Source organism: Crocodylus siamensis, chromosome 1, assembly GCF_052110815.1.
Source record: "Crocodylus siamensis isolate JL-2025a chromosome 1, ASM5211081v1, whole genome shotgun sequence".
NCBI classification, from domain to species: Eukaryota; Metazoa; Chordata; order Crocodylia; family Crocodylidae; genus Crocodylus; species Crocodylus siamensis.
The window spans coordinates 424618252-424635436 of record NC_143395.1 but is presented as its reverse complement, the minus strand read 5'-3'; the positions used below and the strand labels follow the sequence as shown (position 1 = coordinate 424635436).

The 17185-nt window shown below is 47.0% G+C and overlaps 1 protein-coding gene across 1 annotated transcript in view; it reads left to right on the top strand.

Moving 5' to 3' along the window:
• Positions 1-17185, top strand: part of CIB4 (calcium and integrin binding family member 4) — a 72652-nt gene that overhangs the window by 14320 nt on the left and 41147 nt on the right. The window contains exons 3-4 of the mRNA XM_090063559.1: positions 1172-1206; positions 1995-2091. Of these exons, the coding sequence (XP_089919685.1) occupies positions 1172-1206; positions 1995-2091 (132 nt within the window). The remainder of the gene's footprint in view (positions 1-1171; positions 1207-1994; positions 2092-17185) is intronic.

Below are 17185 nucleotides of genomic sequence, written 5' to 3'. Positions count from 1 at the left end.
CCTTATTACAGCTGTTACTGAGTAATGAGCAGGTCTGCCATATGCAAAGGCGTTTACATTAGCTTCTCCATATTTCTTTTCTGGTCACGCTCCCATCTCCTAGCTGAGATCAGGGCCCCTTGCACAAGGCATCTCTGTGCACACAGAGATGGAGAGCCAGTTTGTGCCTTAATGACCTAATAAAAAGGAATAGGAGAGAATTTTGTTATGCCCATTTCACAGGTGGGGAAACTGAGGCAGAGAATGGTTACAGGTCTTGCAACACTGTGTCCTGTCCAGGATGCCCTTGAACAAGTCCTGTTCAGCTGCTTCAAGCCCAGGGACGTGCTGAGGAAGGCTCCCTGTGATTCCTCTCTGATGGTCAGGCGCTGGCAAGGCAGCCAAGCAGTCTCACCAGCACGTCTCTCGGTTTGGCCAGGACACAATCCCGGGACACTGTAACTTGCCTGTGGTCACACAGGGTTAGGAAGCAAACCCCCATTTCCTGAGCCCCACGTGAGACCTGGGCCAGACATCCCTTCCTGCCTAGCCAGTGACAAATTATCACCACAAACACACAGACGAGTGATCCCAGGTGTTGCAAGATCCATACCTTTGCTTTCCCTGATGCTTTTGTGGTCTAATCCTGGCTCTCAGGTGTGTTGGATGTCAAGGAAACTCTGAATTGGCTCCTTTGAAAGTGGGGTGGTGCAAAGAGGATGGTGTCGGGCTGTTCTCAGTGGGGGCAGATGATGAACAAGGAGTAATGGGCTCAAGCTGCAGCAAGGGAAGTTGAGGTTGGGTATTAGGAAAAAAATCTCTCTCGCTAGGAGGGTTATAAAACACTGGAACAGGCTCCCCAGGGTGGGGGACTCTCCATCCTTGGAGGTTTTGAAGACCCGGGAAGACAAAGCCTTGGCTGGGATGATGCAGTTGGGGCTGGTCCTGCTTGGAGAAGAGGGTTGGACTGGCTGTGACCTCCTGAGGTCCCTTCAACCCTCGTTTTTGATGATCCTTCACCCCTCCACACACTTGTGTTCTGGAAACACCTGGGCCTGTGCTGAACGTCATCCTAGCACGAGTCCTGCTTTGCCAGGCTGTTAGTACATCAGCAAGGCCACCTGACAGGTGTGCTATGTGCCAGACAAGGTGGGTTTGCACTGTAGCCTCACATATCTCTGATTTATTGCAGGCCCTCACATTCCTGACCAAGAAGGAAATTATACGGTGAGTTCATTCCCAAGCTTTTTTCCTTTTCCTCCAGCCTGAGCAAGGCCCTACTTGCTGAGGCAGTTTGGCATGGCAGGTATATGCTTTTAGATTCCCAGGCGTCTCTCTGCTGCTTCTGACAGGTTTTGGATCAGGTCTGTAGAAACCATGAATGGGTGGGTAAATGCTGTTTTTGATCCTGCCTTCATCTTTACTGCCTGAACCAGCCCAGACAGATCCTTTGTTCAACCTCCTATGCAGACTATGCAATCACCCCTGACACATCACATCACACCTGTACCTGCCACAGCAAAAGCAGGGGGGCCATGGCCATGACCACACACCTACTAGCAGTTATGGAGGTATTTTCTGCCATATAGACAGGCAGCACTTTCACTTGGATTGAGACCATATTCATCTCATCTCACCACCCATAGCCAAAAGGTGGTAAAGGCTCATTTATTTTCCCTGCATGCTACATTATTTTACAGACCTCTAAAGATTGCATCCCATCATTAATTGTCCTGTTCGCCATCATAAGCTATTACGGCTCCAGGAGAATCAGATGTTACCGAGAAGGGAAATGCATTATGTGTGACAGCTAAATCTGGATCCTAGATTAGCTTTCTTAACCAATCACCCAGATATATCTTTATTGCTCTCCTGGAAGGCTGCGAGCCTGGGTTCTTAAACATTAATGCTGTCCTTCTCTGCCATGGGAATTCACCTTGATTTGCCAAGCAGGCGAGCATCCTTTCGAGCTGTGGGGCCCAAGGTCACCCTCTCTGACACTGTCCTTTTTGCAGTATTCAGCGCACTTTCCAGAGTTTCTGCCCCGAAGAGAAAGATTACAGAGAAGAGAAGTTGACGTCAAAGCAGATGTGCTCCTGGCCAGAATTAAAGGTAAGCTGCATCATGGAGATTAGCAAAGGATTGGAAATGGGGAGAACAGGAGCCAGCTTATCTTTGTCCCTGGGAAAACAGGGCAGGAGCAACCATAGAGAGTCCTTGGAAGCCGGAAGGGGGGAGTGTCCGTGCCTGGCTAGAGGTCGATCTTTTTGCTGGATAATCTGGGGACTCGTTCTGGCTCTGACGCAGATTCCTCGAATGAGCTGTGCTAAGTCACATGGAAGCCTAACATGGAGACTTGCCTTGCTCGTTATGCTTGTGAAGTGTTTGGGGACTATGGACACAGGACGTGTTAGAGGCTCATTTACAGCTGATGGTCATTGCAGAACCCCATCAAGGATTTCAGGAAGTATCATGGGGTGCAGAGGGAGGGCATGGATTTCCCCCTCCTCTGGGAGGTACGGTGCTTTCCTGTCTTGCTGCTGGCTTGCTCTGTCATGTGGCTCTTTGTTCAGAGGGCTAGCTGGTCCCTCCAGTCTGGAAGCAGAGGACTGTAATTTAGGTACTTCCCAAATCTGGACTTGTACTGGTACAGTAGAGAATAAGCTGAATAGGAGCCAGCAGTGTGCCCTTGTTGCAAAAAAAGTCAACAGCCTCCTGGGCTGTTTGAACAGAAGGGTTACTTGCAAATCATGGGCAGTGATTCTTCCCCACTATCCAGCACTAGGGAGGCCTTCCTTGGAGTCCTGTGTCCCGTTTTGAGCCCTTCACTTCAAGAAGGATGTGGGCAGTTTGGAAAGAGTCCAGCACAAGGCAACAAAAATAGCTAGGGACCTGGGGAGCATGATTTATGAAGGCTGAAAGAACTAGGGTTATTTAGTTTGGGGATGAGGAGGTTGAAGGGGAGTTTGATAGCCATCTTCAGGTACCTACAGGGCCATTACAGAGGGGATGGAAGTGGGACCATAGGGACAGGACTAGGAACAGTGGCACACACTTGCTGAGAAATTTGCTTAGTTTTTTTTACTGTTTCTTCAAAGCGTTTTTCTTGATGGTTGGTCAATTAAAGTCCGAACAAAGCAGGGAGGAAAAGGTTGATCATATCATAACTGTTAATTGCCTGGCTTCTGTTTTTGATTGTCTAGGTGTAAGGATTATGCATTTCTGCAGCCTTTGCAATTGTAGGTCAATCACAGATGAGGGGCCTTGAGTGTCAGGCAGGATACTTAGAGGTGTCACCAAACTTGCTTTTGGGTATTTGTTTATCAGTGGGGTACATTGACAGTAGCTCATGACTTCAGACATACACTGAATGGTTCAGACATTTTTAACACCTTAGAGTGACATTGGATGCCTGCTTTGAGAAATGTGAGTATGTCACATGCAGAATATCCTCCCTATATTCAATGCACCCTTTACAGGTTTCTTTTGAGATGCATATTGAGTCTTCTCTTTTCTTTAGCTGCTAGGTCAATTGAAATGCATATGCAATTTTCTTGCCTTCACTGGCTCAGCCTTTCTTTAAAGGGCTTTCTTAGGTACACATGTGATGAGTGCATCAGGATTCTGCCAACAATTTTAACCACTTTTATTATCTTATGTCATGGGTCTGGTATTGCCTATCACAAGCACTCCACTGTCTCAACACCTAATGGGTTGCAAGCCATTAGCGGAATTTAATTTTCTTGTGGCAGTCTTGTTACCACAACCCAGTCTTGCCCCAGCCACTATCCTGCATTTTTATGCAAAAGATGCTGTCCAAGCTTTCACAGTTTTCATATGCAGTACCATAATTGCTCTTAAGATCTCTCTGTGTTGCATGACTGAAAGCCATGGCAAGGAGAGCATCCAGCAGATCATCTTCATTGCCCCACCCCTGAATTCCTGGCCCCTTTAGGAGCCTGGCAGGTTGGGTGAAACAGCTCCATGGGACAGATTCAGGTATCTCTGACACCCCTGTTTTAATCCCTTCCCAATGCTTCTCCATACATGCTGAGAAAGCAGCAACTTTAAATAAGATAAACTGTCCTGTTGTTCCAAAGCTGCATTTGCATTTTTTTACACGGGTGTCTCTGCCAGCTGCATCTGAGCTGATGATCTCTGCCCAGGCACTGCCTATCCCTTTTAATGCTCATGGCCAGGTCTGTTCACATCCATTCAAGTGATGGATGTGCCTCTGGAGTAGGCAAGCAGTGTTTTTTTTATTCCCTTGCCATGACTGGGCATTGCAGTTTGCTCAAAACTCCCCTCCAAACTTTGCCCCCCTGCATGTCTTTAGAGTAGAATCTACTCCCTTCTTAGGGTGCTGATAACAGTCCACCCAGGGCTCTTTTAATAGAAGTCTCCTTGAATTACTTCTTCTCTGTAGCACAGGAGGGCAGAAGGGAAAGCAGATGTTTGCTGTGTGTCCTCAGGTCACAAGGGAGTCTGACATTGCCTCTGCAGAGCAGGGCATGCAAAAGCAGGCTGGAAAGAACTGGAAGAGAGTTCTCTGCTCTAGCAAAATGGCAACAGTGAGCCAAAGTCTGGGGCAGGCTGGGAACTTAACTAGCAATTGCAATGGTTAATTAACATGCCCCAATTACATAATTACATGAATTTGCACTAATTAGAAAAATTAGGATACATTTAGGGGAAGTAACTGATTTGCTTAACACAGCATCTTCCATCCAACAGCTCTGCAAATGCAACAGGTGTTTCAATACAATGCCAATGCTGAGGGTGGTAGCTGCAGCATACAGAGGAGAGGCTGAAAGAACTGGGTTTATTTAGTCTGGAGAAGAGAAGACCAAGGTGAGATTGAATAGCAGCCTTCAACTCCCTGCAGGGGGAGGATGGAGCTGGACGCCATCCAAAGAGGATGGAGCTGGACTGTTCTCAGTGGAGGCAGATGACAGAACAAGGAACAATGGACTCCAATGCAGCAAGAAAAACTGAAGTTGAATATTAGGAAATACTTTCTCACTAGGAGGGTGGTGAAGCACTGGAATGACTTACCCAGAGAGGTGGGGGAGTCTCCATCCTTAGAGGTTTTGAAGACCTGGCTGGACAAAGCCTTGGCTGGGATGATGGAGTTGGGGCTGGTTCTGGTTGGGGCAGGACTAGATGACTATCTGAGGTCCCTTCCAGCCCTCATTTTCTATGAATCTGTTTCCACATAAAAAGCTAGCCCATCTCCAACTTGTGGTCCTGAGCATCCAGGCCAGCATCTTGGTTCCTCATTTTGCTGAAAGGAGAAATAACCTGCTTACCGAGCAAACCAGGACTAGAACTAGGCTCTCTTGAGTGCCAAACCTGGTCAGCAGCCACCATGGGACTAAGTAGGCTGCATAGAGACCTACATTTTTACTGTTTGGAAGTACGTAGCTTTCTCGCTTGGGGCAGACCCAAGTGGGGCATGGCTGAGGCTTTTATAGTTGACTATCCCAGTAGCCATCTCTGTGCTTATCTGCAATGACCATTAGTACCAGAAAGAGCCTTTGTCTCTCTCTAGTGGAGCCTCAGTCTATTGAATTAAAATGGCTGTGGGTCCATCCCACTAAAAATCGGGGGCCATCACTGGTTGGGCAGCCAGAGCCTTTAAAAATTCAACAAATTAAGGGGGACAAATCATAAGAAAACAGGGTGTGCACGTACAACGTCAAAGGGCCAAAACAAGTGCTCTCAGGGGGGACACCGAGCAGAGCGCCCACTCACTTGGACTCAGATAGAGTGCCGGTAGCTACTGCCCCACAATGCTCCACCTGGAGATGTGCGTGCAGGTCACTGAGGAAAAGGCCCGCGGTCTCCTGGAGCCTTCCCAGCCAGAGCGTTCTAGTGGAGCCTCGGACTGGCAGGGGATCCATGAGACACGGAGTCTGGTCATCTATTTCAGGTAATGCCCCCATATAATCACAGTAGCCAGCTCCATCTTAAAATCAGGTAGTGGTTTTGTCCTCAAGTCTCTGCTCCAGAGGCTGTTCTGCTCTGATGGTTCAGGACCTTCTTCTAGTTTCCATCTTCAGATTATTCATCATGTTCTGTATATTCCTCCCCATTCCTGTAATCAGTTTTCTAATTACAGAGCTCTCCGGTTAGTCTGACAACCATCACCTGTGGTGCCTTTTAACTTTTTTCTTCATGCCATTCATTGTTCTTTCCCTCAAACTTTGCTCAAACTCCTTTCAGACTCTGGACTAATAACCTGTAGTTGCTGGTATCACATTCTCCCCTTCCTCTCCTGCCTTTGCTTTTCTCCATGAAGACAGTACTGATAGGAGAGATCTGTCAAAAACTATTGTTATTGGATCTGGTGTTTAATTCTGAACTCTGGGAGAAAGTAAAAGGAAAGCCCAGGGCGGTATAGGACCACTACTGAATGGGCAAAAGCAATTGGTGACAGACAGGGGGACAAGGCTGAACTCCTCAATGAGTTCTTTGCCTCAGTGTTCCTAAATGAGGGGCAAGACAAGTCTCACAATGGGATTGTAGAGAGGCAACAGCAAGGCACCAGACTACCAAGCATTGACCCTGAGATGTTGCAGAGTCACTTGGAAGGACTGGCTGCATTTAAGTCGGCAGGCCCGGATGAGCTCCATCTGAGGGTACTGAAGGCACTGGCTGATGTCATTGTACAGCCACTGGCAAGAATATTTGAGCACTCATGGCGCACGGGCCAGGTCCTGGAGCACTGGAAAAGGGCCAATGTGTTCCATATTCTCAAGAAGGGGAGGAAGGAGGATCCAGGCAACTATAGGCCAGTCAGTCTCACCTCCATCCTTGGCAGTCTTTGAAAAGATTATTAAGGCTCATATATGTGAGATCACAGCAGGAAGAATTATGCTGAGGGAAACCAGCTCGGGTTTGTAGCAGGTAGATCATGCCTGACTAATCTAGTCTGTTTTTATGACCAGGTTACAAAACACCTGGACACAGGAGTATGGGTTGACATAATTTACTTAGACTTCAGGAAGGCCTTCAATACAGTATCCCACCCTATACTGGTGAACAAATTAAGAGGCGGTAACTTGGATGATTACACAGTCTGGTGGGTGGCAAATTGGCTAGAGGGTCATACCCAGAGAGTGGTGGTGGATGGGTCAGTATCGACCTGGAAGGGAGTGGGTAGTGGGGTCCCGCAGGGCTTGGTCCTTGGACCGACACTCTTCAATGTCTTCATCAGTGACTTGGACGAGGGAGTGAAGTGTACTCTGTCCAAGTTTGCGGATGATACAAAACTGTGGGGAGAAGTGGACACACCGGAGGGCAGGGAACAACTACAGGCAGACCTGGACAGGTTGGACAAATGGGCAGAAAACAATAGAATCTGATTTAACAAGTAGAAATGCAAAGTGCTGCACCTAGGGAGGAAAAATGTCCAGCACACCTACAGCCTAGGAAATGACCTGCTCGGTAGCATGGAAGCAGAAAGGGATCTTGGAGTCCTAGTGGACTCCAAGATGAACATGAGTCATCAGTGTGACAAAAGTCATCAGCAAAGCTAATGGCACTTTATTGTGCATCAGCAGATGCATGACAAACAGAACCAAGGAGGTGATACTTCTCCTCTGTCGGGTGCTGGTCAGAGTGCAGTCAGAGTACTGTGTCCAGTTTTCGGCCCTGCATTTCAAGAGGGATGTGGATAACCTGGAGAGGGTCCAGAGAGGGGCCATTCGTATGGTTAAGGGCTTGCAGGCCAAGCCCTATGAGGAAAGACTAGGGCACCTGGACCTCTTTAGCCTCCATAAGAGAAGGTTGAGAGGCGACCTTGTGGCTGCCTATAAATTAATCATGGGGGTGCAGAAGGGAATTGGTGAGGCTTTACTCACCAAGGTGCCCCTGGGGGTCACAAGAAATAATGACCATAAGCTAGCAGAGAACAGATTTAGACTGGACATTAGAAAGAACTTCTTCACAGTTAGTGGCCAAAATCTGGACTGAGCTCCCAAGGGAGGTGGTGCCCTCCCCTACCCTGGAGGTCTTCAAGCAGAGGGTAGATAGGCATCTGGCTGGGGTCATCTGAACCCACCACTCTTTCCTGCCTGTGCAGGGTGTCAGACTTAATGACTATTGAGGTCTCTTCCAGCCCTAACATCTATGAATCTATGACTCTGGGAAGGGGAATTTTTCCATCCCTGCAACTGGACTGCATTGAGTGCTTTGAGTTTTGCATCTACCTTGGCTGCAGTCATTTGTATTTCCACACTGCCCTCTCCCATCAGCCATCCTTACTTTGCTCCTGGGATCAGTGTCATGCGGTATTTAATTCATTTAGAGCTGTGGCTAACTGGTCTTTCATCGCTAGTCCAGCCTTCCTGCACTGAAGCTCCATGGTTTCCCTTGTTCTTTTCTTAGGGCTTATTTGCTAGTCATTTGAATGTCTTTGGCAAGAATTAGCTCAGCTTGGCCTTTGACCTTTGTGGTTCTGGCTGAACTTTCAGCTCCCACCGCATTTAGTGGCAATGAGCCCCGCACTTTAATGACACACTGGGTGAGAAAGAGCTTCCTTGTATTCATTTAAAACTTACAGCCTACTCATTTCATAGTTTCATAGTTGGTCGGGTCGGAAGGGACCTAAGCAGATCATCAAGTCCGACCCCCTGCCACGGCAGGAAAGAGTACTGGGGTCAAACGACCCCAGCAAGGTGATTGTCTAGCCTTGCCTTAAAGACCCCCAGGGTAGGAGCCAGCACCACTTTGCTTGGAAGCATTTTATGTCTCCTAGTTCTTATCTGGTGAGAGACAGTCAATGATAAATCCCTATTGACTTTCTCTTGGCCATTTGTAAACCCTTCTCATGTCCCCCTTGAAGCATCTCTTTTCTAAATGGAGCAGGCCTGGCCTTGACCATCTCTCTTCATATGGGAACTCCTCCATGGCTCTTACCATTTTCTACAACCAGGTCTTCTATCTTATCAGTTTGGCTCCTGTTTGACCATGCAAAAGCATTTATTGGTATGCCTGCACTCTACGCCATAGCAGCAGCCAACTGTGGCTGGGAAGCTCCTTGATGCACCCCACAAATCTGTTCCCACTCCCTTGCTCCAAAACCAGAAATACACCGGGTACTCCTCTCTAGGGTCTTCCCTAGCAACCACAAGAGATCAAGAGCAACTGTTGGGAGGCGAGGGTGAAGCGGGAAGGGAGAGTTGACTCATTGCTACATTTCTAGAATTGATTAGAAATAAGTAGGTGGGACTCATCTGGAATGTCCTGGCTGGGTCACATCGCTGCTACTGGGTAGATATACCCTCTGTATCTGCTCTAAGATTATTCCAATAAAGTTAAGCCCAGAGCCCTGTGTTTAGGTACTGAGGCCATGAATTCCAGCTCTGCAGACAATCCAACTCAGGGGTCTGGAAACACTAGTTTCAGAAGTCCCTAAATGCTGGTGCAGTGGAGAGCTTTGATCCACTTCAGACATGTTAACTGTGAGTGTTCACCTGTTTAGAGCAGTAAGATGTGATACGTGGATGGAGCTGAACTGTTCTCAGTGGGGGCAGATGAAGGACAAGGAGCAATGGGCTCAAGCTGCAGCAAGGGAAGTTGAGGTTGGATATTAGGAAAAACTTCCTCATGAGGAGGGTAGTCAAGCATTGGAACAGGCTCTTCAGAGAGGTGGTGGACTCTCCATCCTTGGAGATTTTGAAACCCTGGGTAGACAAAGCCTTGGCTGGGATGATATAGCTGGGGCTGGTTCTGCTTTGAGCAGGGGGTTGGACTAGATACGACCTCCTGAGATTCGTTCTCACCCTCATTTCCGATGATCCTATGATTCTAAGTGTGATCATATCATAGCGAAGTTACAACCTTTCATGGAAGGAGGATTCCAGTTTGCATCAAGGAACATGTGCTCAGCTGTCTTGGGACTGCTGCACAGAAAAAATACAAGCTGTCTTCCCTGGATCTGATACAGTGTTGGGGCTAGGGCCAACAAACAGATGCTGGTTGACTGCCCAGGTGTCTCCAGCTCTGGTCAGATGGTAGTAATCTAAATAAAACATATCTGAAGTGTTTGTGCAACTGCAGGGTTTTGGCCCTAACGAAATAGCCTCTTTCCATGCCAGTGGCATTTCAGAGAACATCCATTCTTGAGGACCCACCCAAATCTGCTCCCAGCATTACCAGGACCCACCTCCAGCCCCATCCTTAGTATTACAACATAAAACAGGCTCCATTAGAGATAAGCTATTATCTTTACTGTACACACTTATCTGTCTCATAAGAAATGCTTCCCCTTTTTCCTCAGGAGCAGCTAGTCAAAAAAAAAAAAAAAGAGAGAGAGAGAGAGTCATATTCAAAGAATCAAGATGACTGCTCTGGAGGGTTTAATTAAAAACCAAGAAATAAATATATTTAGATACACTGTCAATTTAAATTACAGTGGGTATGCTTTATTTTTACATGTTTAATTAAAGATATCTTCATGGAGGGTTGCACATCCTGACAGCTCATCTTTACAAGTGCTGGGAATAAATGCTTTATGAGATAACTGCATTTGGAAATATTAGGAGTAAAAAAAAAAGGAGGATCTGCTGGTTTCTTGATCTTTGTCTCCCAACTGAAGGCTCTGTTCTAGCAGGAGTAGGAAGGAAAGCTCATCAGGGCATGGACTGGGTTTTTGTTGACTACTTGTACAGTGTCTAATGCAGCAGGGTCTGGTCTGAGATTGGACTTCTTATATATTACCTCAATCATAGAATCATAGAACAGTAGGGCTGGGATGTCATCTAGTTCAACTCCCTCCTCAAAGGAGGACTGGCCCCAGATGCATCAACCCAGTCAAGGCATTGTTTCATAGTTTCATAGTTTCTAGGGTCGGAAGGGACCTGAGTAGATCATCTAATCTGACCCCCTGCCATGGCAAGAAAGAGTACTGGGGTCAAATGACCCTGGCAAGGTGTTCATCCAGCCTCCTCTTAAAGACCCCCAGGGTAGGAGCCAGCACCACTTCTCTTGGAAGTTGGTTCCAGATCCTAGCCGCCCTGACCATGAAGTCGCGCCTCCTGATACCTAGCCTAGATCTACCCTCTACCAGCTTGTGACCATTATTCCTGGTCACTCCTGGTAGTGCTCGAGGGATCAGGGACTCCCCCAGTGCCTGCTGGTCCCCCCTGACTAGTTTGTAACAGGCCACTAGATCCCCCTCAGCCTTCTCTTCTGGAGGCTGAACAGGTTCAGGTCCCGTAGCCTCTCCTCGTAGGGCCTGTCCTGCTGCCCCCTGACCATGAGAGTGGCCTCCTCTGGACCCTCTCCATGCCGTCGACATCCCTCTTGAAGTGTGGTGCCCACACCTGGACGCAGTACTCCAGCTGTGGCCTGACCAGTGCCGCATAGAGGGGGAGGATCACCTCCTTGGCCCTGCTCGAGATGCATCTGTGCATGCATGACAAGGTGCGGTTGGCCTTCCTGACCGCATCCCCACACTGTCGGCCCATGTTCATCTTGGAGTCACTGATGACTCCAAGATCCTTTTCTGCCTCTGCACTGACGAGAAGGGAGTTCCCCAGCCTGTAGGTATGGTGCCAGTTGTTCCTCCCCAGGTGCAGCACCTTGCACTTGTCGGTCTTGAATCCCATCCTATTCTCATCCGCATACCCTTATAACCTGTCTAGGTCTGACTGCATCCTATTCCTCTCTTCTAGCATGCCCACATCCCCCCACATCTTAGGTTTGAGTCAGGTCTTAAAAACCTCTAAGGATGGCAACTCCAGAACCTCCCTGGGGAGACGCCCAGTATTTCACCACCCTCCTTGTGAGAAAGTTCTTTCCAATATCTAATTTCACTTCCTTTGCTGCAACTTGAGCCCATTGTTCCTTGTCCTGTCATCTGTCCCCACTGAGAACAGTTCAGCTCCATCCTCTTTGCAATCCCAATGCAGGGAGTTGAAGGCTGCTATCAATTCCCACCTCAATCTTCTCTTCTCCAGACTAAATAATCTCAGTTCCCTCAGCCTCTCCTCATGCCATCCTGACTCAGAGCATTAAGGACATTATCAATCAAGCCAGCAAAATCACAATATTCATTTAAAAATGATGAGATCTGCATAAAAATACCAACTCTACAATTCTGCCTCCTGCTTCCTGAAACTGGGAGCCCATATGGGCCCTATTTATTTCTCTTCAATCACAAAGCAAACATCCATAACAATGGAAATGGGGATTCTCCTGTAATCATGCACCTCCAGCCACTAGGGCATTGAGAGTAAAACCAAGTATTTGGAATGCCTTGATAAAACCTTGGGAGTTGGCCACACTGAGTTAGACTGTCTTAGTGTTGGGAGAGTTTCAATTTTCTGAACACAAGCAGGGTCAAAGGAAATCCTGGAGCTTAAGCTAGTGACAGAGAGTCCATCTTATCCTCTTTTTTTCCACCTGTCTTGTCAGTACACCATCTCATGTAGTTCACATCAAAGATGAAGCCAATGCCAGAATTGCTAAAGCAAGTGTGGCCTTCAGCAAACTATGTACAAAAGCGTGGGAGCACAGAGACATCAGTCAAGAAACAAAACTGAAGGCCTACAAAGCCATGTGTTGCCAGTCCTGATGTATGCATGCAAAACCTGGATAGTGTACAGACACCATGCTGTCAAGCTGAACCACTCTCACATGGGCTGTCTGAGGACACTGATGAGGATAAGATGGCAAGACAGGGTCCCAGACACTGAGGTTCTCATGGGCAGGCATTGCGAGCATCCACCCTGTTGATGAAATCACTGATGAGATGAGCAGGCCAGGTCACCAAGATGTCAGATGAGCGACTGCCAAAGATCTTTTACAGTGAGCTAAAGGAGGGCAAGCGCTCTCAGGAAGGTGAGAAGAAATGCTTCAAGGACTCCTGCAAGTCATCCTTGAAACATTTCAACATTGACCTGAAAACTTGGGAAGCTCTTGCTCATGATCATTCTACCTGGCGAAGCCTCATCCATAGTGGAGCCACTGTCTATGAACAGAGGAGAACTGCTGAGGCAGAGCAGAAATGCAAAAAACATAAATATCGGAACAGCAGCATGTCCACTCTTGATCAAGCAACTCAAAGTGGCATCTCTTGCCCAGTATGCCAGTTCAGAGCACAAATTGGCCTGGTCAGCCACTCCTGTGTTCACAAAAAGCAAATCAACCTGTGATGTCTTGGTCATCTTTGAATTCGAAGGATGAAAACAACACCCTATGCTGTTCATGTAAACTGAAATTATCATCTGGAATGGCATGTTAAGGAGTAATGAGAAGCCCAGTATGAAATCCTGGTTCAATGAAATCAGTAGCAACCTGGAGTTAGGAGGAGAGATACTGGGTGTGTCCACATGTGCAAATAAGCATGCCTAAATTTAATGCACCTTAAACTAATGTGCATTAAGTGATTTTTGGCAGATGTCTACACATACAGAGACTTAGGACAAAAGTTAGTCCTAAGTACCTCTAGTTCTGCCATGTGCCCCTGCAGCTACGGGGGCGGGGTTGGAGCTCCGGTCACACAATTGCCAGCACTTGGGACTAACTTTAGTCCTAAACTGAAGACAGAGCCAACTGCCAGCATTTGGGACTAATTTTAGTTCAAAATTGAAGCCAGGAGAAGCGGCCAGCCAGGAGCCCTGGGGCTGGGCTCAGGTCAGCCTCCTAATAGCATCTAGATGTGTGTTAAAACACTTTAACTAACTGCATCTAAATTTGATCCCTGCATTTTCAGGGATCAAGTTTAGGCATGATTAACCTCGGTTGATGCACATTAAGCACACACATGTAGATATGCACCTGTAATGTGCATTCACTTAGGCTAATGTACATTAATGCATCTCGTGTAGACGCACCCATTGTCCATTCTGTTCTTCTCTGTACAGGCGCTTATAACAGTGCTCCTGACTGCAAAATTGATGGCACTCCTCATAGTCTCTAGTCCGTGGAACCATCTTGCTTTAAGCTGAGTTTATGACTACCCCTCACTGTTTAACTAAGGCTGCAAGACAAAACTGAGATAGTGGGAAAATGAAGTGGTGCATCCACATCAGAAATGTTCAGCTGTGTCAGTGATACCAACATATGCGAAGCCTGTAGTAATTCCACTGGTTTTATAAAGAAAAGTGCAATGCAACAACCACATGAAAACCTCTTGGAAAATAAATCAATGGGTATAACAGGGAACTGAAATGCTGTTACCTGCACACAATGGAGGGAAAGGAGAGGGGAACAGAGCCCTTCTGGGAGCCAGACACCGGGGGACCCACTAGGAAAAGGGAGTGCAGTGAGTAACTTGCAGGAGTCTCAATGCTGCAGATCAGGGACTGCTAAGAAGATAGGGAGGGTTACGAGGCAAGGTGAACCAAACAGTTTGTTAGGCTGAGCAGAAACACCTGGGTCCATCTTCAGGGCAGCGGTCAGATGACTGGAAGGGGCAGGGTTTGGCCACATACAGCCAAAAACAGATGAAGTCTGGACAAAGGTTGGGGCCTGAGGGACCCAGCAATAGTCCAGTACAAAAATAGAAAGTGTGAGAAGAGTCCCAAGAAGGGGTAGGCAAGGAATCATCAGTGAGGAATGGATATGGCCATGATTTTAGCACAAAAACACCCTGGAAAGAACTACCTGCTTCTTATAAAGTACACTCCTTACCAGCAAATCATAGCAGACAAGAAGAAGGAGGTGGAGTAGACTGGGGTAGTACTGATGAGAAGCGGGCAGGGATGAACACCCAGACCCTTCACACTGGGGTACTCAAGAGAACTTCTTGATTCCACATAGCAAAGCATGTTACTAGATTCATCCATGCTTCTCTTCAGGAAGATCAGTAATTATACCCTGTATTATTTTGCTTCTTTGCAAATTAACTGTTTCATTTGACAACAGCATAAATTAACACAAGCAAGTGGTTAACATTGTGCTTTCCCTTTTGGGGGCATCTGTCAGGTGAGCAAAAATCACATTTGAAACAAAGGCCATTGAGTTCAGATGTGAATAAAACAATTGAACTTCCTTTTTTAACAAGTTGCTTGCATATAACGCTGGCACACTTCATAACTATCCAGCCATGACACCTTCTGTTGGTTTCTCTCCAGTTATCTGAATCCCAGATCAAAAATTGAAGGCTAAAGGATGTTTGGAGCTGGAAGCCACTTGTTCTTTAGGATGTTTGGAGCTGGAAGCCACTTGTCTTTTATTGCTCCCTGTTGCTGAAAGCCTAGAAGACTTGGCAAACTATAATCCAACCTGATCAGCTGCCAATGTCTAATAGGAAGATCAAGGACAGGAAGCAGGTTTTGTTTGGTGCATTTTGACCTGCAAATGGGGTTCCATTGAAATGTCAAAATTTTTCTTAAACAAAACACCTCACACCTGAACATAAATCTACGTGCACTAGTGCACATTCAGCACGGTGCTAAAAACAGCCAGTCCATATAAGCAACGTTAAGGAAGATGATGCCCTTTCTAATTTTCCATGGGTGATTATCTTCTTAGGTATTGGTCTGCTTTCACCTCCCGACACCTCTGGGGTGTATTATACATGACCCCAGCCTCCATTTTAAAAGTCTGACTCTGATTACTATCACATATCTTGAACGCTTTCAAGTAAACCAACATCGACTGTGAAATGTTGGCTTTGCTGAGGTCAAATGCAAAACTTACATTGACTTGAATGTAGCTAGAATATCACCCCGATGGGGCATCTTTAACATCCTAGGGTGACTAGGACCCTCTTGCCCTTGTAATCAGGATTTGGTTCATAGGTTTATAGATCAGAAAGCATGGAGGGAGGATTTGCTGCAAAGCCAGAGCTCTGGAAAAAGCTGCTGAAATAAACACAACTGAGCTGTTGGGCTTGAGTCCATGTCAAACAGTTTATACCAAACTGCAGGGTAAATCTCTGCCAGGTAGCTATTTTAAATAAAGTTGAATTTGGCCTTAAAAGCCATGAGAATTTACACATATTTACAGTTCTATAATTTAAATGCAGAAGAACAGATTCAACCTGCCATCATCATAGTGAAAATCAACCAATTCTTTCCTTAAAATAATCCTAATTTTTAAGTGATGTGCTATGCTACTTTGTTTTTCCAGCAAAGCGCAGAACCGCTCTTTCTCAGTCTTTCTGTGACAAATTCACACAATCCTACTGTTCATAGTTAAACCCAAGCAGACGCATTCTCCCCCACCAGCAGCATTACCAAGACATCATTCTGGGACTTTGAATGGAAAGCTTATTCACATCCACAGATCTAATTTACTGTACAGGGGCTTCCAAAGCAGTGCATGTCCCAGAAAATACCCGTTATATCCTGCCACTGTGTAAGCACTACCCTGCTTTGTAAGTACAACATTTCTGGTTAGTTGGATCCCAGACTCTCTTGAAGAGCTATATAGCTTTGCAAAATGAAGAAGGTTACAGTTAGCTCTTGGCCCCTTTCACTGGATGCTCTGTTTTATGGGGAATGAAGCCTGGCCGGCTCCTGCCAAGTCTCAGAGCTGGGTGTTCATCTCTTTCTCCAGTCATAAACAGGACTCGGCTACTAGCTTTCAGCAGCAGTCAGCATTGGGCACTGAACTCCAGTGCTAGAAGCCTACACCACCAGGGATTAAGTCCCAGCTCTGTTGGCTGGTAGCAGTAGTAGGCTGTTACCTTGCAAGTTATCCAATGACTGCTTCATGGAAATGTGTGTTGTAAATGACTTAAGCTATCCCAGGAGCAGAGACCTAAAGCCAAGTCTTCTCCGTGTTGGAGAGTCAAGCTGCCTCTTGTGCTTTCTCTCTCCTCCAGTCCTTGGAAGCTGAAGGGGGTAGACAGGCAGGGGACAGGTAAGTCTTGACAGGCCCTGCTCTGGACTGCACAACTGAACGTGTCAAGAAGTGGGTGGACAGTCACTGGTGGGGGATGATCTAGGCACAGCGATGCCTGTATTCTGCTATGGTCATATCCCAGGCTGCTGGGCTCTGCTGGTGGCCCCCCACCCTTTCTACTCCATGTGTCGGGGGCGGGTTAACCCTCCCCCAGAAGCGCTGGGTGCTGCTGCAGCCCAGGCAGGGGATGGAAACTGGGCTGTGCCAATGCTTGTGCTGTGACTCAACCCTCAGGGGTCCTGGCTAAAGGGCCTTGACCCTCCACTCAGGTTCAGACCAACATCATATTTGGGGTCAGGAAGAAATTTTACCCATGGTTAGATTGCTATACACTGTGTGGGCT